This window comes from Eleutherodactylus coqui, chromosome 4, assembly GCF_035609145.1.
Source record: "Eleutherodactylus coqui strain aEleCoq1 chromosome 4, aEleCoq1.hap1, whole genome shotgun sequence".
Lineage (NCBI taxonomy): Eukaryota > Metazoa > Chordata > Amphibia > Anura > Eleutherodactylidae > Eleutherodactylus > Eleutherodactylus coqui.
The window spans coordinates 209,553,884-209,576,378 of NC_089840.1; the positions used below are offsets into that span (position 1 = coordinate 209,553,884).

General features: G+C 44.3%; 2 protein-coding genes across 7 annotated transcripts in view; one reads left to right on the forward strand and one right to left on the reverse strand.

Moving 5' to 3' along the window:
• Window positions 1-2,147: 2,147 nt before the first annotated feature.
• On the reverse strand, window positions 2,148-17,294 carry BLOC1S2 (biogenesis of lysosomal organelles complex 1 subunit 2). 5 transcript variants are annotated; one of them, XM_066600666.1, is made up of 6 exons: window positions 17,205-17,294; window positions 15,112-15,238; window positions 12,794-12,910; window positions 11,263-11,382; window positions 9,602-9,706; window positions 2,148-2,316 (listed from the first exon to the last, which is right to left on the reverse strand). In XM_066600666.1, the coding sequence occupies exons 2-6, from the start codon at window positions 15,194-15,196 to the stop codon at window positions 2,285-2,287; spliced, it is 459 nt and encodes a 152-aa protein (XP_066456763.1). In that variant the 5' UTR covers window positions 15,197-15,238; window positions 17,205-17,294; the 3' UTR covers window positions 2,148-2,284. The 5 variants fall into 5 exon arrangements, with proteins under 5 accessions (XP_066456763.1, XP_066456762.1, XP_066456764.1 ...); XM_066600665.1 differs by having other exon boundaries at window positions 17,198-17,294; XM_066600667.1 differs by having other exon boundaries at window positions 15,112-15,220; window positions 17,198-17,278.
• A 128-nt stretch (window positions 17,295-17,422) lies between these two features.
• The window catches only part of SLC25A16 (solute carrier family 25 member 16), a 28,674-nt gene continuing 23,601 nt past the window's right edge, over window positions 17,423-22,495 (forward strand). Inside the window, exon 1 of one of the 2 annotated variants that reach the window (XM_066600669.1) lies at window positions 17,423-17,540. The gene's annotated coding sequence lies outside the window, so the exon portion shown is untranslated. Of the gene's footprint in view, window positions 17,550-22,495 lie in introns of both variants that reach the window. The other variant, XM_066600671.1, reaches the window with a different exon arrangement.

Consider the following 22,495-nt stretch of genomic DNA (forward strand, 5'->3'; position numbering starts at 1 on the left):
CGCCCCGCAGCCGCCGACTGGACCCCTGGAGTGAACACGGCCGACCAGTCACCCACCGCCAGGCAGAAGGTAACCGGCGCAGCCTCCCCCATCACAGCGGCAGCCCCCCCGGCCCAGCGACAGCCCCCCCCCCCGGCCCAGCGCTAGTTCCCCCGGCCTAGCGACAGCCCCATCCCCCCGGCCCAGCGCTAGTTCCCCCGGCCTAGCGACAGGCCCCCCCCCCCCCCGGCCCAGCGCTAGTTCCCCCGACCTAGCGACAGCCCCCCCCCCCCCCCCGGCCCAGCGCTAGTTCCCCCGGCCTAGCGACAGCCCCCCCCCGGCCCAGCGCTAGTTCCCCCGGCCTAGCGACAGCCCCCCCCCCGGCCCAGCGCTAGTTCCCCCGGCCTAGCGACAGCCCCCCCCCCCCCGGCCCAGCGCTAGTTCCCCCGGCCTAGCGACAGCCCCCCCCCCGGACCAGCGCTAGTTCCCCCGGCCTAGCGACAGCCCCCCCCCGGCCCAGCGCTAGTTCCCCCGGCCTAGCGACAGCCCCCCCCGGCCTAGCGCTAGTTCCCCCGGCCTAGCGACAGCCGCCCCCGGCCTAGCGCTAGTTCCCCCGGCCTAGCGACAGCCCCCCCCGGCCCAGCGACAGCCCCCCCCGGCCCAGCGACAGCTCCCCCCGGCCCAGCGACAGCTCCCCCCGGCCCAGCGACAGCTCCCCCCGGCCCAGCGACAGCTCCCCCCGGCCCAGCGACAGCTCCCCCCGGCCCAGCGACAGCTCCCCCCGGCCCAGCGACAGCTCCCCCCGGCCCAGCGACAGTTCCCCCGGCCCAGCGACAGTTCCCCCGGCCCAGCGACAGTTCCCCCGGCCCATCACTTACCTGGACGGCTGGGCGGCTTCTCTGCTGGGCTGGGCTTCTCCGCTGGGCAGCTCCAGTTTCTGCACCTTCCTCTAACAGAGGATGGTACAGAATGGCCGCTCCAGCGCGCTCCCGAGCAGTGACAGCTCGTCTGCGCATGCGCAGAAGAGCTGTAGCGGGGAGCACACTGAAGCGGCTTGTGCTGAAAGGAGAAGACCGGACTGCGCAAGCGCGTCTAAAAAAGCAAGCTGCCAGCGAATTTAGACGGCTCCATGGAGACGAGGACGCTAGCAATGGAACAGGTAAGTGGAATAACTTCTGTATGGCTCATAATTAATGCACAATGTATATTACAAAGTGCATTAATATGGCCATACAGAAGTGTATACCCCCACTTGATTTCGCGAGACAACCCCTTTAAGAGGTTATTAGCGTGTTAATGAAGGCAGAGCGGGATACAGCTGATAGCTCTGAGAACAGTATGAGCGCTGAGAACTCTAAGTGAGATACCAGCTGAAAGAATACTAATCAGTGGTATCCCGCTGAGAACTCAGCATGCGGCGCTGATAGAGTCATCACTGACTTTTAGTCTAAGGGCTCCTGCACACTTGCGTTTTTCTTGCACATTTTTTGCATGCGATATCACTGCGTTTTTTTTCACGCGATTGTCAATGGGACTTTCTAATGTTAAAAACGCATGGCACAAAAATTGTAAAGCACAAACTTGTGATGCGTTTTTTCCATTTGAAAGTCCCATTGACAATCGCGTGAAAAAAAAAGTGCGAGAAAAACGCAAGTGTGTGGGAGCCCTAAAGGTGATTTGCTAATTCTGAACACATTCACATCCCCTAACATCAGAGGGTGATCACACTTATGCAATCACATTATTGTTTGGCTTTCAATGGAATTGTACAGATAACTGGTCACAGGGTGGAAATACATCTGCAATGATTCATCTTTGTTGGATTTTTTAAAAGGGCAAAAATATGACATTTTAACAAGGATGTGTAGATTTTTTATATCTACTGAATATGGCCTCTTGCGGGAATTTCCGCCCGTGCCCGCTGCCCTAGGATTGCATTAGATAATGCAATCCTATGCACACAGCCATGATTTGTCCGCATGAAAACACGCACAAAAAACAAATCGCGGCATGTCCCATTTCTGTGCGGGCCTCGCAGAGTGACGTGCCGGCCTCACTCTGCGCCTGCGTTGGTTGGGCGGCAGCCGGCACATAGAGAGGAGAGGCGCCGGGAGAATTCTCGCAGCGGGATCCGACCCGGCCCTATGCAGGAGGCCTATGACTGCTGGTAACCATAAATAAATAACATTTGTTTATTTTGTTAATAAGTTTATATTTAATGGGTTTCTAGTAAAAAGCGTTGCAGATGACATAATAATCTTCCTTTGGCATTAGGACTTTTCCAATCGTGTTCATGTAAATGTATCTAGCGCTTCTCCAGTTTCTTGAACTTTGCTTCTGTAAGGAGAACAAAAGAAAGAAAAAAAATGAATACCAAATAATAAAATGGTCCTGAATATGATACTAAAGCATATTGTAATAGTCATTAAAGGTAATATTACAAGGATGCATCAAAGATATCTCTGGTTCATACAACTTTGGTACAAATCTGTACTATGCAAGTTATGTGCATTAGTCAGTGGAGTCCATACAATAAAAACTACACTGGGGTTTGGAAGTATTTAGAGGAATCATACTGTCACGCCTAGAAAGTCTTCAAACTTTTTGTTTCTGTGTTTTATTGCTTGGTGACCTCGAATTACAGTGGATTTAATTAAAGGTGTTTTTGGAGAGTAAACTATTGATAACCTATCCTCAGGTAGGTAGATAAGTAATCAATAGTTGATTGATGGGGGTCTTCTGCTCAGGATCCCTGCCGATCAGCTGGATAAGCGCCACTGTCACTTCAGTTTATACTACATTGTATAGCAGCTGTGCCTGGTATTACAGCTCAATTCTATTCACTTGATTGGGACAGATGTGATTGATGAAACTGCCGTCCCAGGCTAAGGCTGCATTCACACGAACGTATATCGGCTCGGTTTTCACGCCGAGCCGATATACGTTATTCTCATCTACAGGGGGGGAGGATGGAAGAGCCAGGAGCAGGAACTGAGCTCCCGCCCCCTCTCCACTATTTGCAATGAAAGGAGTCGGGACGGGGGCGGGGCTAAGTTCCGAGAATTAGTCCCGCCTCTCCCCATTGCAAATAGTGCAGAGGGGCGGAGAGGAGGCAGAGAGGGGGCGGGAGCTCAGTTCCTGCTCCTGGCTCTTCCATCCTCCCCCCCTGCAGATGAGGACAACGTATATTGGCTCGGCGTGAAAACTGAGCCGATATACGTTTGTGTGAATGTAGCCTAAAGAAGTGCTCAGAGGGCCACGGCCCTTTTCAGTCAGCTGATTGGTGCAGGTCTGCCAATCACCTACTGATAACCTATCCTGAGGATAGGTTATCAATAGTTTAGTCCTAGAAAATCCTTTTAAGCTTCTTAACAGAAAGAATATACTGGCACACCTATACACGATTAAAAGTAATTCAAAGTATTGCATGCCACTGTGATTTAAAGGGGTTGTCCCAGTCATATTTACATTTCTCTTTAAGATCACACTAAACAAACTTTTTAATTGGAATCGATTTGGAAAAAATCTCCCTCTGCCTAGATATTGCTGGTACATACTTGTTATTGTGCCCCCTGCTATTCTGTTTATTCCCTCTCAGAACTTCCACAATGTATTCTGTGAAGAACCTGCTTCAACTGTACCAGTTAACGAATAACTGAGGCAGGAGGATCAATAAAGAAAATGGAATATATTCACTGGAATGATCCCTTAAAATTTAACTTTTATTTAATTAATTAAAATATGGTGCCCCATACACATAACGAGAAAGACAAGACAACATAAAGAAGGATATGGATTGCTGGTTATGTGCCTCTATGGATGTGCAGGCAACTTGATTCATCTCTAGTCCACCATCAGGGCTAGAGATACTGCTACACTTTATATCTCTACCTCTCTAAGGGGCTTTTGCTCCTAGCACTTTAATAGGGTTACTATCTTACTCTATTAGTGCTATTATCTCTAGAACAGACCTCTTATCCTTTGCCTTATACTCACATTGGAGTATCTAGGCTCTTTCAATCATTTTTGAGGCTATTTCTATAGAGTTAGGCAGGGATTTATAGGAGATTTTTTGGACTTTTATTAGGTCTTAGTGCGGGGTCTTAGTACTCTGTAGAGTACTGAAGGAATTAGTGTACTCTTTGGGGCTCTTACCTCATAGGATTAGACCACTACCTTTATCTAAAGTGTGTCTAACTCCAGGCCTCATCTCCTATTGTAGCTTAAAGGGAAGGATACATCAGCATCCTATTTCTAGTTCATTATATTTTCTTTGAGGTTAGTGCGACGAATTACTTTGAGAAAAACAACACGTATATTCCTATTGCACTACTTTGATCATAGTGATATCTAGTACTTATCGTATAAAGAATTGGTTCCTGATGTTATACAACTGACAGAAACGCGTTGAACCTGAATTTGAACCAGAATCTCTAGAATACGAAACTTACTAACAGACTCGTTTTACCCCTAGTAGTCTATAAGCTGGCAATTCTAAACTGCCAGTATTTCGCTAGTAAACCTGTATCTCTATAAATACGAAACTTGTAAATGGACTTTTCCTAACCCTTAGAAGTTTGGAAGCTGGCTTCTCTAAACTGCCAGTATTTTCTTAGTGATATCTTGATCTGGTTGATTGATAATCAAGTTGCCTGCACATCCATAGAGGCACATAACCAGCAATCCATATCCTTCTTTATGTTGTCTTGTCTTTCTCGTTATGTGTATGGGGCACCATATTTTAATTAATTAAATAAAAGTTAAATTTTAAGGGATCATTCCAGTGAAACTGTACCAGTTAGTATCAGCTGGTCCGCATAATAGCATGAGTCACCTTACCGTCCATGTATAAGAGAATTCAAAAAGATGCAATAATGCATCAATTCAAAAAGATGCAAAAATATAGGATAGGAAACAACTGCCTTATTGGTGGTGGTGGTGGTGTGCTGTCCAACTGCTGGAACTCACACCGATCATAAGAACAAGATTGGGGATTCCTAAGGTATTTGAATGCGCACTACCACTCCATTTATTTAATGGGACTGCCACAGATAGAGTTCAAGCACTTTGCTATCTCTGGCAGTCCCATTGAAATCAATGGAACAGTAATAATAAAGTACTGCGCATCAGTGACAATCACTATTTATTCTGGGCCCTTTGGGATCCCCGTTCTCATGATCAGTGGGGGGTCCCAGCATTCATATCCTTACTGACCAGTGATTTAACTGCGTCCTGTGGATAGGGTATAACTTGTTTTCATAGGACAACCTCTTTCAATTATTTGGCGTGTTATCAGCAACACTATATGCATTGGGTGAACATCCTGAAAGGGCGTCAAAAGAACACCAGAGGGCACCATACCAAGTATGTAACAAGGAACACCTAGACATGGAATCATTAAAAAAATGCTCCTGACTGAAAAATTGTTAGTTTTTCTTGATACAATAGTGAAATCTAGTATTAGATTGTAGTGCAAACCTTTTAAATTGCAATAATTGCTTTTCACCAAAAAACATGAATTAATATTTTTACTTTGTCTGTTCTAATGATACTACTTCTCAGAGAAATTGAATGTGAGCAGCAAGTGTTAAAGGGGTATTCCCATTTCAATAATCCTATTTCAAAGTGTTCACAATCACAAAACAAAGCCCTCACCCATAAGACGTTTATTTCCAAAATGCTCCGTTCTCCAGATATGGCAGCTATTGATTCCTCTGCCCTATGGTTGTTTACTGCTCATTGCATGGAAACAGACCACCACTTCTCTAGAAGGAAATAGCAGAGGAGGCCGGCGCTTGTGCACTTTCGGCCGGGCCACCAGCTACCATTGTGCTGTGCAACGTCTTTCCATGGCAATCATCAGGAAACAGCCAAAGGGCAGAGGAACCAATAGATATATTATCTGGGGAATGGAGCATTTTGGAAATAAATATCTTATGGGTAGATGGATTGTTTTGTGATTTCAAAACACATTGAAATAGGAATCACGAGATTGGAATACCCCTTTAATTATATGTTCACCTTCTCATGAGGAACAGTAATTCAGCATCTTCAGCTTGAATTACATATGCTATGATATAAAGTCCTCTTTTAGCCATGACTTATGCAGGAAAAGTTATTATTTACAATATAGTTGGTTTTTCAGTTCCTCACCAATTTCATGATCTGTGCCTGCTGCCAGTTAACCCCTTGATGACAAGGGGTCTACACGTCGCCAGGGGTGGATGGAGCAGCCTCTACTCGTAGTGAGTACCGCTTCTATTAAACAGATGACGCTGGCAAGCAATGGCCAGAATTTGAGCTAGTTCTGATCATGGCTGTTTAACCACTTTGATGCGGGGTCCAAATCTGACTGTGGCATCTAAGCCATTAGAGAGGTAGGGAGCTACCTTCCCCCATTTTCCCTGGCAACATGATTTCAGGTTACCAAAAATACTCACATCCCTGCACTAACCATAGTAATAGCCTCTGTACGTGGATGCTAATCATCTGAACACAGACATTTTTAAGTAAAGCGGAAAAGCATATAGGATGAAGGGAAAGCAGACTAAAATTGGTTGCTGGGAATAATTATTTTATGTTTGGCTTAACATACATTCAGGAATGTATTAATGCATGCACACCTGATCCTCAGGCAAAATGAATTCATGTCACACAGGATGTATACTTTTTTTTAGATGGGGTGTGGGGGCTTTTTATTACCTTTTTATACATTTCACTGCATTTAATTATGAATTCATTATTTCTTTTATTTTACTATGGTGGCATAGATTAGCAGGGAACACATTATCTACATGTTCCCTGCTGTGCTTACACACCATTAGATTACTGTTTATCAGGGATCTGTAACAGCCCATTAGATCACTGTTACATCTGATCTGTATTCATAGGCATAACGTATTAACCGCCCAAATGCAAAAGTAATCTATATGATCACTGTGACAGGGAATTGGCAACTTCAGTTTTCTGTCAGACTATAGGATCAGGCTATCAATGCGCCAGCCCAATCTTGCCAATGGTGAGTGCCAGGAGCGCACAGTGCCATCAAACAAGAGCAATACATTAATGCATTGCAGGTACAAGGGCCAGCCTACTAGTTTGTTAATTTAAGAAGGGTCAATACTTCAAACATTTAAGAATTATTGTTAGATGTATCCCGTCCTGAGAATCACAGTGACTAAATAAACTAACAATACAAATTCCTGTCCTAATGGTTTGCTACAATGCATCAGTGTAGGTAAAATGTAGCAATTTGGAGTTTAATTAGGCCCCCCTTCCCCGACCCCAATAAAAAAAAAAAAAAAAAGCATGGCTGTTGATTTTTACTCAGGTAAAAGTGAAGCTTTGAAAAGTCACTAACCTTTCAAACATCTTGTGCTTATAGGATATACAGTGTGATAACTAGCATAACTGCTGTTTACTCTTATTATCTAAAATCATGTTTTTGTGTTGAAAAATCACTCTAAAGTGCTGCCTATTAGGGGTCTTCCTTCCTCCTAGCTCGTAGTCCACTGCTTGCTGTCAAATGAGTGATAGGAGGAGGGATAACTTGAAAGGTGAGAAGTCATTGTACGCAGTGAAATGTAGAGAGTTCAGAACAGAGGGGAGGAGAGAAGAAGAGATTCACATAGACTCTGCCTGTAAGCTAATACTAAATCACTGTTTACTGGGTTTTCACTTCTGACAGCTCATGTACACTACTCAGTCTTGCTCTACATTGTCCTACAGCATGATTTTATGTCCATGTGTGTTATAGACAGAGAACAGGATCTTCAGTGCTCTGTGTACAGTCTGCAGAACATAGCACGGCAGCCAGGCCCCTCCCACCATTCCTGAGAATCAGATGAACAGCCAACAGAAATGGAAATTGTGAAAAACACAGGATACAAGTCTTAAAATGGCCATGTCAGGTTATGCTCCTGGGACCTGTAGAATTATGGGAGCATACTTTCACAGGTGTGGGATGTTTAAGATGGCTGGGAGTGGAGTTCTCCAGCCAGCCATTCTCCACCGGTCTACTGCACATAAGTGCCAGCCCCTCAGATTAAGAGGGTGCTGGTTTCCTTATTTCCCTCTCAGTACCCTTGTGGTTGCATCCACTCATGGTTTTCTGTAGGTGTGAACAGCGATATGTTCTGTATGTCTGTGCAGGTGGCCGAACGTGAGGTGAACAGTCGTTCTCCATATGGTATACATTCTCTTGTGTTTTGGTGTGAACTCTGTCCTGTTCTGCTAGGATGGTTTTCCATCTAGGACATGCCAGGTCCTTAGGTTCCAGTGTGGGTCCGTCCCTATTGGGACGATCGCCCTGCTTGCAGGCAGGTCTCATAGGGTAGTAGTCTCGTTAGAGTAGGGACCCACGAGAGAATGAGGACCCTCATCACGGGATCATGGGCTTAAGTATATTGATCAAAATATGAACCAATGCCTTGTACCATAGCAATTCCATCTGTTATGCATGCAGGTATGTTAGTGGAGTGTTTCGTGTGTTTCTCAGTCGTTGTGTTACGTTTGCTGGAGTCCAATTCCCAGTTCACTAGTGCATGTATGTAGGAGACGTGACAGGCCAGAAATTATGTTATTCCTCATGTGCACACGGTAGTTTATTCTGAAAAGTTATTAAAAAGTTGTAAAAGTCTGTAAAATTGTGGACAGCTCTGGGTAGGGGCCACGGAGAAGGGCTCATACATACCCGTGTGCATGGTAATATTATCAGCTACACCAAGAAAAGCAACTTTTATTTTGCTGCATAAGCTTCCACAAGTGCTCTGGGGACAAGGCTTGTTCCTGAAGTGCTCTTCATCTCTGTCCAATTACCACCCCCACAGCTCATTGAACAGAGAGGAAAAGTACTTCGGAATGAAGCCCCGCCCCAGGCGCACTTGCAGCAGCACAGAATAAAAGTTGCTTTTCTTGATGTAGTTTATATCATCATCATATACACAGATATGTATGAGTCTTGCTCCCCGGCCTCTACATAGAGCTGTCAGCAGTTTTTTGCAAAACTGGTGACAGACTCCCTTTAGCTGCAGCTTTAGAGAACCCTCTATCAGAAGGAAGAGCTGAGCAAGACATATGTTACTTGTCTTCATTTTCTGGTCTGGGCAGTAATTTTTTCTTGTAGAACTGGCTTTTATTTTGATCATATGACATTTTCTTTGCACCCTTTAGGCTATATTGACATGGGAGAGGAGTCAGTGAACACTGACTGTTTTCTTTGCCCTCTTATGTGTTTTTCATGCACGATTTGCATGCATTTTATATCCGTTTTTCATGGCTCTGCATTTCCTGTTTTTTTAATGCGGTCCCCTTAAAAATGCATTGCACTCACATGCAAATGGTATGGCATGTGATTAAAGTGAGTTTTTTATGCTCCCATAGAAAATAATGAATACAGCCTTAATGAGCAGTGAGATATAGAGCTAGGCTCCTGCCGTAACTGGAGAGAACTCTGATCATAGCAGCTTAACCCTATAAATGCCATTATGAATAGCAACTACAGCATCTAAAGTGTTTTACAAAAGGTTCTACCATGGCAGCTGGGGCCTAACAAAGACCTTCAAGTTTGACGTTGGCATCTGTCAATGACAAGATAGTACTTTATAAAAGTGATGGATCTTACCTAATCGCTTTGAATAAGCATCAAGTTTATATGCCGCATTTTCCAAAGATGCCACTTGCTCTTCTATCTGATTTATTTGTTCTAGATACGGTTGAAGACTTGCATCTACGGGACAAAACCAACTCAATAATACTGTAAACTTATATCTGAGTTATACAGAAAATACATTTCTAATATTGTTCGGCCAACTTTCAGATTAATGAATGAATGATTTTATTAAATATTAACCCCTTAATGACGCGGCCCCTTTTTTTCCTCATTTTTGTTATTTCCTCCCCCTTTTAAAAAAATTGTAACTCCTTTATTTATCCATCAACGTTGCTGTTTGAGGGTTTGTTCTTTGCGGGCCGAGTTGCATTTTTAATGGTGCCATTTAAAGTACAATATAATGTACTAAAAAACGTAAAAAAATTCTAAGGGGAGTAAAATAAAAAGAAAAAAAAACAAAACCCGACATTCCGCCATCTTTCAGTGCGTTTTGTTTGTACGACGCACAAACTGCAACAAAAGCGACATGATACCTTTATTCTATGGGTCAGTACGATTACTACAACACCAAACTTGTATAGCTTTTCTTTTGCTATACAATTTTTTTTCTTCAAAAGATTAAATTTTTTAAAAATTATTTTCTGCGGTCATCTTCTGCGTGCAATAACTTTTTAATTTTTTTGCCGACATAGTTGAGAGAGAGTGCTCATTTTTTGCAGGAATGTCCTGTAGTTTGCATTAGTACCAATTTGGAATAGATACGACTTTTTGATTGCCTTTTATTGCGTTTTTTCTAGGAGACAGGGTAACTGAAAAAGTGCATTTCTGTCGTCCTTTATTTTATTTTTTTTTCCGGATGACATTAACCGTGCAGGGCAAATAATGTGCTACTTTGATAGATCGGACTTTTACAGATGCGGCGATACCAAATATGTATTTTTATTTTACGATTTAGATTTTTTAATTATAGATATGGCAAAAGGGGGGCGATTTAAACTATTATTTTTTTTTTTTACAATTAAAAAAAACAACATTGATCTTTTTTTTACTGTCCTTTCAAGTCCCTCTGGGGGACTACAACATGCGATGCTTTGAATGCTCCTGCAGTATTACGTAATGCTACAGCATTATGTCATACTGCAATTTGATAGGCAGCCTCCTAAGGCAGCCCTGGGGCCTTCAAGAAGGCCCCCGGCTGTCATGACACCTGCATGGCTCTCCTGATCTCTTCGTAAGGGGGGTAATGGGGTGGTATCAGAATTGACAGCGGCATTTAAAGGGTTAATAGCCGCAATCGGCCGCACAGCCGATAGCTGTTGCCCGCGGGTGTCAGCTGTAATAAACACCTGATGCCTGCGCTGTATGTAGAGAGGTCGCCCCGCGACCTCTCTTCATACATACCCCGACGCTCCAGGACGTAAATGTACATCCTGGAATGGGAAGGGGTTAAAAGGGTTGTACGAAGATTGCTTTTTATCACCTATGCACAGAACAAGTGATAAAAGTTTGATGGGCGAGGATCTCACCGCTGAGACCCGCATCGATCCCAAGAATGGGAGTCCCGTGTTCCCCTCCTATTGCCACTTGGGTTTCACTGCAAGCTCCTGCAGCGATTTGGGGACTGAATGGAGTGGCAGCCGCTCTGTGGGAAATAGCCGGGTACAAATACTTACACTTTTTGTTCAAGTCCTTAAGATTTCGACTAATATTTCCAGCGATATCTTTCATCTCCATATATTTCAAAGATGTAAGCTTATTCATATTTTCTAGAAGTTTGTAGTCTTCACTTGTGGCTGAAACAGCAATTTAGAAAGAAATTAAAATTAAAAGCAGAAGCTACCAAAATCCTGGCGCTAGTTATACAGCGGGACCGCACAACTCCTGATACTGCTAATGTCTTTAGTAGGCAAAATGTGTGATGAATAATAGATTACAAGTTCTGCCTTGATTAACTTTAAATCTGTCTTTACATCGCTCAGAGCTTGGTTTTTCTAATACAAAACTCTAAATCACTGGCACAGGCATAGATGATAAAACTTTGGCAGTCTGCAGCCACCACTAGAGGGAGCTCAATGCATATACAGTACATTGCCTTCTATAATAGTATGCAAAAGCTCTTGAAGGGGTTTAATCAGGATTAGGAAAAATGATTAACTGCTTTTCCAGAAACAGCACCATGTCTGTCCATGGCCTTTGTCTGCTATTGCCTGTCATTAGCTGAGCTGCTATACCAAACACAGGCCTGGGAGGAAAGCGGCGCTGTCTCTGCACTCACAGCTGCCTTTCTAATCCTGGTCAAATCCCTTTAAGCTTTCTTTCTTTATTACAGAACGTCATTTCTAAACCTAGGTCTACACAGGTGATTTGGAGATCTGTATAAGGGCTCATTCCAGATGCCAGTAATGGAGTAAGGAAGATCTGAGGCACATAGCGGAGTACAGAGTATGTGTCAGGGAGATACAATTGCAACAGAGAGATTTATCAGTATGGGTGATGCCGATCATGTCATATGTGTGGTCTAGAAAGTAAACTACTCCATTTCTCATCAGAAATATATTTTAAAAAATAAAGCACATGGGAAAGCCTGTCTAAATTTGTGGTGTTACGCCTTGGATTGGCATAATTATTATACGATACATATCCTATATGCTAAAAACTGGGGGTGGGGGAAGTCCGATAAAACATAAGCCATGTCCTGACTGCAGTCTCATGTGCAGCTAAAAATTACAAGGAATTGAGTGAGGCATTAATGATCATTTTTTCTGATGGCAACTCCTAGTTGTAGCCAAGGGAAGCCATATCTGGCCAAAAGTTGAATGACACGGTAACAATCAAATGCACGGCTGACTGTGCAACACATGGACGAGGTCTGCCAGAGCAAAAATGACTTTTTGTAAGTGTACCGAGATAGGCTGAGGTGTCCCTAATTGCGGACAACACCTTCTATGCCAGAGCTGCCATGGCATAATATGACATATAAACGGGCCATGTTTAAGAGACAATCCCTCTGAAGATATGTCTATCAAAGACATTTATGGCATCTCCCACCGTGCTTAGTAAAGTGACCGCAGGCCACCGCATCCAGGGAAAGCATGAGTGGAGAGGCCCTGCATGTGCGCCGCTCTCGTCAGTCACTGCTACTTGGGAAACAGCCAAGCAGGTCTATATTAGCCAACATACACAATACTATAAAGTGCCACTTACCTATCAGTTCACCGGTGAGGTAACATGACATTTTACTAAACATATCCCTGCAAAGCTCATTGATATCTGCTTCCGGCGGCTCCACCGCCTCCTCCGCTGTTTCGACTGTAGAATCATCTAGAGTAAAGCCATTAATAAGGATTAATATGCTAAAGTATATTATTCATGTTAACAAGAGAATCTGGTGCTTCTATATTTTGGGGTGAAATTCTGCATTAAAACTACAGTCAAGAAGTGCAGACAAAACAGAGGAACTAGGCGAGATGGACCAACTAAAAGGTAATTGTAGTCCTCCCAGGAACCGTTCCGGTGGATTAATGAACCAACCATACAATACAGATATTAAACACCTACTTTTGGAATGTCTTGTCACTCTTAGGTCTGTGAAAATGGTTTTGGACAACGCCAGAAGCTAAATAATGGGTGGACAACGGCAAATATCGATCTGCCAATTGAGCTCAGCTTTTATTGATGAACTTATGAAGCAGTCGACTTCAGCGTGTCCCCGAGGGCACATATGTATGCCAACTACTGTAGCCAACCAAAAAACAAAAGCAACAAAAACAGCAGATTGACCGTGGCGGTCACGCTCTCATGTCCTGTAAAGATGCTGATGTGAAATAGGATACCACACGCAAATTTAGCCTGCAAGAAGATTAAGGTTGTATTCACAAAGGGCTGTAAACATCGACACTTTCAGTAGACTTTGAGGGAATGATCATAGAGAGGGCATATCTCTCAAGGAATACCATATGACTTAAAGGGGTTGTACCAAAATTTCAAGTAACTTGCTTATTGGTAGGGGTCTCAACGCCGAGACCCTCCCCTTAATCTTGAAAACAGGGGTCTTGTGTCCCCCACCCTCCTCCCTGCGTGGTTAGTGCACTCCCCTCCAGTGAGAAGGCACTGGTGCTCCCATTCACTTTCAATGGGACTGCTGAGATACCTGAGTGGCAAATGCCATTGAAAAGACGTTGTTACAGTGGGAGAAGTGACCCCTGTAATGACAGAGGGGGACATGGGACCCCTGCCTGTTCTTCAGACTGGCAGAGTTCTCAGTGGTGAGACCCCCACCAATCAGCAAGTTATCCCCTATGCTGTGCTGAAATCTTGGTACAAGCCCTTTAAAGAGGATTGATTTTCCTTGTGAAGATTAATTTATGGCCTCTCATGTCAGTGGATGGCACCCGCTAAAAAAATTCCCATGTATCCTCTGTTCTTATTTAGGCGCCTGCACACGGTCAAATTTGCATGGCGGAATCCGGAGCAGGCGCCTGCCTCCGGATTCCGCAGCAAATACAGTAGAGTGTTATGGAAAAGTGATTCTTCCTGCACACGAGCGGAAAACAAGTCCCAGCATGCTCCATTTTTGCGTGGACAGCTTCCATTGAGAAGCAAGAGTTTAAAAAAATAAAAAAGGTGTACTGCGCATGTCCGACAGCGAGCCGTGCAGACCATCCGCAGTACAGATGAAGAGAAAGAAAAGCAGGTACGCGCGGACACCGCTGCTGCCGTGTGCAGGCGGCCTTAATGTCTGCTGCTTGTGAAGGGAGTAACAGGACTGTATAATGCAGTTTTATGTATGGGCAAGTTCACCAACAGATTAAGGCACTTCTGCACTGGCAGATGAATGAAGAATCGTTAACCAGATCGCTTGCCTATGTGAAGGTACTGCTAGAAAGCCGACAAATTAGGAAAAGTTCGTTTGTCGGATCTTTTATGCGGCACCCAAAATCATCTGTTGCCAGCAGCACATCGCCCTGTGTAAAGAGGGATGTATCGCTGATAATGTCTGAGCAATTGTATTAGCAGCCGTTTACGCAAATATAGTATTGGAGCTGAATGTCAACTGGGACTCGACTCTGCAGAAAATCGGCCCGTGTTAAAGTATCTCTAGGCTGGCTTCACATGAGCGTATGCGTATTTGCATGTACATGAGCACCGCATTCTTGCAGAACTAACGTTGCTTTTTTGCGTGCGCATTGGTGTCTTTTACTGTACTTTTTGAACACGCAAGGTATGTGCATTTGCGTGCGCAACAAAAAAACAAAAAAAAAGAGCACCGATGCTCCCAAGCATTGAAATGACTAATTAGTGTAATGAGCTCCAGAAGTGTTCTTTTTCCTGCACAATTACGCAATGTTTCAGGCATCTCCTAGCGTATTGTGCATGTATTTGCATATCCCCATTGACTTCTATGGGGACTCTTGGTGCGCAAGTGCACAGGACAATAGAGCATGTCCATGTGAAGCTGGCCTCCGTCCACAGCAGTTGACATTTTAACAAAAATATAATGAGCAAATGACTTGGTGCCTTACCTTGTGGCGCTGGAGGCTGTGATACAGGGGGCGCTACAGGCTGCTCATCTGTAGGTAACTTCTCTACTGCCCCGGGTTCTGCCATACCAAAAAATGCTCGGTAGAGGTCCTAATGGCAAACAATATTCTGTGAAGACGTAAGGGAAAAGATCTAGAACCACCGTAAGTAGAAGCTCATACAAGTTATTGTACTTATGCTTTGAGCTCCTCTCTGGATGAAGAAGTCCTTGCGTTATTAAGCCTGCTGTACCTGCGATGTAACATGAAGGCACGCAGAAGTCTTTATATCCTCCTAATACAGAGCCTAATGGACTATAAATAACAGCATACAAAGGGTTTCTGCTTCTGGATACACAACTAAGATAAGCTTTGTTGCTCCCTTGCATACATCCTGTGGAATGAAGAAGCACTACAATAGGATCTGTGCAGTAGAGACCTGGGCATATACTTCAGTAAGGTGCAAGCATACAGCGCTTTGTCTTCTGCCCCAAATCTAGGCAGACCCCATTATAGTCAATGGGGTCTGCCCGGCGCTGTTCGGTTCCGTTCACAGATGTAACAGTCCAGCCGCAGGGATTCCCCTTTACTGCTCCCTGAATGGAATCCCCAATGCGGGGGTGAACCGCCCTTATATCGCTAGGATGTTCCATTAATGTCTGATCAACGGAGGTCTGAGCGCTCTGAGCCCCGAAACTAAGTGTCACAATGCACAACGTCACCTTGTCCCATTCTATTATCAGCAGGGGTCACATCCGATTGTGGCGCTCTTACATTGGATGACTGTTGTGCGCCTCTGTGCAATAATCGTTACACTGGAGCAATCATCACTCAATGGGTTTTATTGGATGCGCAGGTTTTTCGTGTGTAGCCCGCTGTGCAACTATGTTGTTGTGAATCCGGGTTACAGGCCCCTTCACTCGTGTCTGGAGTCAAAACCGCTCATAAAAAGGCAACACCTTTGCGCCGTGAATAATGTGTTTTTAGGCGGATTACTTGTGCTCACATGGGCGCGGGACACACCTCTGCCACGGTTTAAAGGCTATGTAGCCTAAGGTGTTCCAGATGTGTTATTTTTCTCTGCGTGACCGCGCTCCGTCCTTAGACGTCTATGGGGACCTTTGGTGGGCAAATGCGCACAAAAAAAATAGAGCGTGCTGCGTTGTTCTTTTGTACGCGACAAAACAGTCTAATGAGAATGAAGCCATTGAAATCAATGGGCTCTATTCTTTGCGTTTTGTGGCGCAAACACCCTCACGTGACGCGGCCGTTATAGTCACACAACGCAAACTTCCAGATGTATGGCAGCGGCTGGCTGAGTGAGGAATCTGTTGCATCTTTAGCCGAACCCTATACCACCTATTAATTGGCTTAGTTTACACCACAAAATACGCCAAAATTTGGCATAAACATTGGCGCACAAGGTCGCATTTAGGCCAAGCCCCCTATTCCAAAGGAATACCCCGCTGCTGTAAAAAGAGTCGTAAAAAACAGGAAATGTGGCGCAAAGCAAGTCTAAAAGTTTCCTGGTGCAAGTTGCGCAAAAAAACAAAAAAGGCGTATTTCCAATAGTACATCTGCCCCACTGCTAGGTTTGTATTTGCCAATCTCCGTACCTTTAAAAGACTCCAACGGCCGAGCCTGTTCCCACTGTAACCATCAAGCGGGGTGTCCCTCCCGAAGATCAAATCTGCTGTCCGCAGGATAGGGGGTATCTGCATGGGCCGACCACCGAAACAGGGGCCCCCGGATGAACAGCAACAGTGGGCACTACCACTCCATTCACTGCAATGGGCCACTGGCAATAGCCAAGTCCCCGGCACGGAGATGAATGGCGCACTAGTGCGCACACGAACACCGCTACATGCATTCATGGACCTGCACGATCTGTGGGGTTCCAGCTATTGGACCCTAACCAATTCCTACGAACAGGCAATACATTTTTTGGGGTCCTCGAGTGGGACCCCCGAAGTAAGCTTCAAGGGTCACTCCTAAACCTCTGACCCTGATACAGCATATTCAGCTCTAATGCAAGAGGTCAGTGTAGTATATACTACATACCAGCTACTACACACATCATCTGTCATACCTCTCACCTAGCGGGGAGCGGCGCTAGTTCCGTATTTACATCCCAGCACGGGAACCTCTAACTGCGCATGTGCAGAACTTCATCGTCTAAAATATAGAGGGAGCAGCAAAGCCATGTAATGTGTCCGCGTTCTGGCTGTTTTCCACTAGTTATAGTAATACTCGGTCTTCGACAAAATGTCTGCTGGCGGAAATGGTAATTCCAGGACTCGGCTTGCCTCCGGCGCATGCGCAGACGTTCTGTGTGTTCTGTAAAGCCCGGAGTTGTCACCCCACCTAATGAAGCGGATCTTGTCCCCGCTCTGCCCGACAGGTGACGTCAGTTCCTGCGCCCTGACTTGCTGGTAAGACATGTATGTATGGGCAGCTGCTCTACTTGGCTGTGGGAAGGTCATACTTTCTGTACCTGAATGCACTAATGGCTACTAGTTGTACTGTCACCATGGCACACAGTACTTGGTACCAGGTAGAGCAGGGTTTCCCAAACTCCAGTCCTCGTGGACACTAGCAGGTCATGCTTTCTGGATTTCCTGTGCAATAGTGAGGAAATCCATAAAACATGACCTGTGGGGTCCCTGAGGACTGGAGTTTGGGGAACCCTGAGTTAGGGCATAGTTTTAAAGCGCCACTTTCCTGGCGGTCCACCAGGTGATGCGGCTTCTTGTTTGTCTTACCTGTTGATCCAATGTAGAAATAGTATTTGTATTTTGCTATGTGACTCGTTAACCCCTTCGTGACCAGTGTAGGGTTTGTCACCGTCACATTGTAAGAGCCATAACTCGATGACAGTCGTACAAGGGCTTGGTTTTTTTTGGGGGACGAGCTGAACTTTTTAATGGCCGTACTCCGGGGTCCATATAATGTGTTGAAGAAATTGAATTAGGGTGGAAATGGAGAAAAATGTCCTGAAATAACGCCATTGTTTTGGGGGTTTTCTTTTACAGCATTCACTGCAATATCAAGTTCATAGCCTTTTTATTTTTTTTTAAACTATTTTTGTACAATAATAACTTTCTTTTTTTTTTTTTTTGAAGAAAAACAATTGAATCTGCATTCTAAGACCCAGAACATTTTAATTTTTCCAGTTTCTCTTTAGTGCCCTTTTTTACGCTTTTTTTTTCTGTCCATAAAGGGGTCTTGAAGATGTGATGGTTCGAGCACTGGGATAGTACACTGCATTACTTATGTAGTGCGTTATACTAAGCCTATGATATCGCCCTATTGGACCCTGTGGGAGGCGGGGTCTAATTGGCTGAGTTTCATAGCAGACAAGGAGGCCATTTTCAAGTTTCCGGCTGCCATGGGAAGCCATTGATACCTTGCAATCACGTTGTGGGGTGACGATAGGTAACAGAAGTAGCCCCCTCCCCCGTTATCTACTTACATTCTGCAGTTGCTATTGATTGTGGCATGTAAGAGTTTCGGAGGTTTCTTCATACCTGGCAGTTAGAGCAGGAGCCTGGCTGTCAATAGTCAGCCAAGCAACTGCCTTAAAAAATGTATATGCAAATTAAAAGACAATTAGTGAAGTCAATAAAAAGGCGTATTGGCCGTCACTAAGGCATTAACATGTTTTTTTTTTGTGAAAAAATGCCACCATTTTCTTATTCCACAAGTGTGGCGCAAGTCACACATGTGCCGTTTTTCCGGCATAGTTACCACATTTCCAGGAATGTGACGCATTGATACATGTGCCTGAAAGACAGAAGGGTATTGGCCATTGTGAATGTATTTTGTGCTGTCCTACGTCTTGACCTTATTTTCTTACGACCTTCCTGAGTGACCTTGTTCTGCGCAGCCTCTTCTCCGGCGTTACTCTCTCCTGTGATTAGTCAACAAGTGTTCTTTACTACCTGCTGAACGCGCAGGATGTGGTAATACCTGTTGGAAGAGCAGGTTGGATCTGGTGAAACGTCTCAACGGCATCTCAACGCTTTTGTCTTGTTCGTTTTTATGGGATTCAGACTGCGCAAAATCCACACGACACAACGGCGTTACGGCTCACGTTTCCACTACAATTGGAAGTTGTGATCTCCCAAGTGACCTAAATCCAACAATTGCCAATTTCTGCAAAACAGGATTTTCGGTGCAGGGGCTTTGGACACTTTGGAATAAAAAAAGTGAATGTTTTGTAGGTATTTTGGTGATTTTTGGCTAGAACACTTGAGCAATTGATTGTCGGCATCAAGAAAAGTACGTAACCGCTCTGGTCTTAGCTTCTTTGGAAAATGGTCACCTTGGAAATCACTAGAGATGAGCGAGCATACTCGCTAAGGGCAATTGCTCGAGCGAGCTTTGCCCTTAGCGAGTACCTGCCCGCTCGAGAGAAAAGGTTCGGGTTCTGGCGCGGGGGAGCGGTGAGTTGCGGCAGTGAGCAGGGGGAGCGGGGAGGAGAGGGGGACAGAGAGAGATCTCCCCTCTGTTCCTCTCCGCTCCCCGCCCGCCGCCAAGCCTTTTCTCTCGAGCGGGCAGGTACTCGCTAGGGGGAATGCCCGCTCAAGCAATTGCCTTTAGCGAGTATGCTCGCTCATCACTAGAAATCACCTTTTCAAATCTTTCTGCTGATGTTACCGCAGCGGTCATTTACAATCACTAGGGGTAGTTGTCTGAGGCTATACATCTTCCCTGAAGTGAAATATAGTATTAAGTTGCCTCCACATCTGCGCTGGAACCTCTGTTGTAGATCCGGCATAAAATACCAGAAGAAATAGCGCCGCATGCAGCACTTTTTCTAGCAGTACAAAGCCGGGCAGCTGAGCGGAAACCGAACGGATCCTATTATAGTCAATGGGGTCTGTTCGGTCCAGTCATAAGACGGACCCGTTCAGCCAGGAGATTCCCCTTTCCTGCTCCCAGAACAGAGGAGTAAAATGTAACCCCAAGTGCGGATGTGTAAGCTGCTTTACTTGGTGCCCTTTCATATGAATATACAGTGGGGGGGAAAGTATTTAGTCAGACACCAATTGTACAAGTTCTCCCACTTAAAAAGATGAGAGAGGCCTGTCATTGACATCATAGGTAGACCTCAACTATGGGAGACAACATGAGAAAACACATCCCGAAAATCACATTGTCTGATTTTTAACGAATTTATTTGCAAATTATGGTGGAAAATAAGTATTTGGTCACCTAGAAACAAGCAAGATTTCTGGGTCTCACAGAGCTGTAACTTCTTCTTTAAGAGGCTCCTCTGTCCTCCACTCATTACCTGTAGTAATGGCACCTGTTTGAACTTGGTGCCCATACGCTATGTTTTATTAAGATATGATTAAAATACGAAAAAGGGCACAACACTAACAAACATACAGAAACCAGGTGAGGTAAAACACCAAGAAGTGGTGGTACCTGTGACAACCTGGGTTATGACACTCAATGAGTATTAACACTCCACCAACAAGGATCGAGGAGACCCTAAAGAATTATACAGGGGAGGGAATTCATCGGGATCATTTGATTATATTTATATGAGAGCCAAGTAGAGTCCTTTAAGTCTCTAAACTCCACTCCGTCCCTGTAGAAACGTATCGGGTGAATACAGTTTTATGATTTGCATCAGGCGTATATGGTCCGATGCAAATGCATAAATTAAGATTTGTATGTCCGTTATGGACAATCTTTCGTAAGGTGCCGCAGTGATTCCCTAGCCTACCATCAAGGCGACGGGTTACTCTCTCCGCTATGCTCCTGCTGGAGCTCTTTTTTTCTTTTATATGAGGGCATTAGTTGCTATCTGAGGTTGCTCTGAACCAACTTGCTTGCTTCAAGGTCTACTATTGAGATTTTAGATATAGACTTTGCTGCATTTCAAAGGTTTATTTTACCTCTTAATATAAGCACTAGTCTTTTTTGGCATTCAACAAAGACTGGGGTTAATAGACACACATTGTTGTCTTCCCTCGTAGTGCTTTATTTATGCTAGTATCAGGCTGTTGAATACGCTAAATCGCCTGACTATCGCGCCATAGTCCCTCAGATTGAGAAATAGCCTGTTATACTTCAGCTATGAGCAGGAGCTAATTGCATCGATAGCTAGGATTCATCTCCTCAGACTCTTAAGATAGGTCACTGAGTTATTTTAGGTGACCTATTGTTTCTATTAACTAAACTGAGAGTAGAGTTCATCACTTGACTCTTAAAGGAGGTCACTGAGCTACTTTAGGTGACCTATTCTATTAGCTAAACTGAGAGCTCATTTTTTACCGCAGTTGATAGCTTATCAATTACTGCAGCTGCAAATCTTCTATGATACTCTGTGATTATATACAATTCCGTCATTTAAGTACTATATCTCCTGATGATCCACAAAGATCGTGTGGTGAAACGCGTAGAGTCTAAAGTACTGTTTTCACACATTCATTATTAAAAGCAGATACCACCACTGCACTACTAATTTTCAGCTATCTTTAGCACATAGAGGAGAAAGCACAATTGTACATATATTTCCTCCTGGTTATCTACAGTCGTGTATTTAACACCTGGAGAAAATACACTCCCATCATAATATATCGAGCTATAACTGACCCTAAGTGATTTTATCACAAATTGTGGTTCTTCTTGGTGTTCTATAGTATTGGTGCCTGGTGATTTCACTGCGGCACCTTACGAAAGATTGTCCATAACGGACATACAAATCTTAATTTATGCATTTGCATCGGACCATATGAGCCTGATGCAAATCATAAAACTGTATTCACCCGATACGTTTCTACAGGGACGGAGTGGAGTTTAGAGACTTTAAAGGACTCTACTTGGCTCTCATATAAATATAATCAAATGATCCCGATGAATTCCCTCCCCTGTATAATTCTTTAGGGTCTCCTCGATCCTTGTTGGTGGAGTGTTAATACTCATTGAGTGTCATAACCCAGGTTGTCACAGGTACCACCACTTCTTGGTGTTTTACCTCACCTGGTTTCTGTATGTTTGTTAGTGTTGTGCCCTTTTTCGTATTTTAATCATATCTTAATAAAATTATAGTTTTAGTACAAGTCACGTCTGTGAATTGGGCCTTAATCTACTTAGCTTGACTTTAACTGCCTACTCTCTGAGAACTCCATACGCTATGTTTATTGCATATGGGTTACGGATCGGTCAGCCTATATTGATTTCAATTGAGGCCGTCTGCGTGAAATCTGCTGCAAAAGAGGGCATGCTGCAAAATTTTTTTCTTCTTCCCTTTGCTCGTGGAATACCCAATGTGTATCCATGAGTGTGAGCGAAAAAAGCGTAAATACATGCTTTTCAATGCCCGTGTTTTGCAGCGTACGCCAATCACTGATTCTGAAATTAAAATCTGCCT

What these genes read in the sequence shown, in the direction of transcription:
- BLOC1S2 (XM_066600664.1), bottom strand. Translation starts at nt 16,829, where the DNA reads ATGCAGATACCCCCTATCCTGCGGACAGCAGATTTGATCTTCGGGAGG. An exon ending in GCCGTTGGAGTCTTTTAAAG is followed by an intron (nt 15,221 to 16,724) that starts GTACGGAGATTG and finishes GTTTGCCATTAG; the next exon opens with GACCTCTACCGAGCATTTTT. An exon ending in TGCTTATTCAAAGCGATTAG is followed by an intron (nt 2,317 to 9,601) that starts GTAAGATCCATC and finishes TTCTCCTTACAG; the next exon opens with AAGCAAAGTTCAAGAAACTG.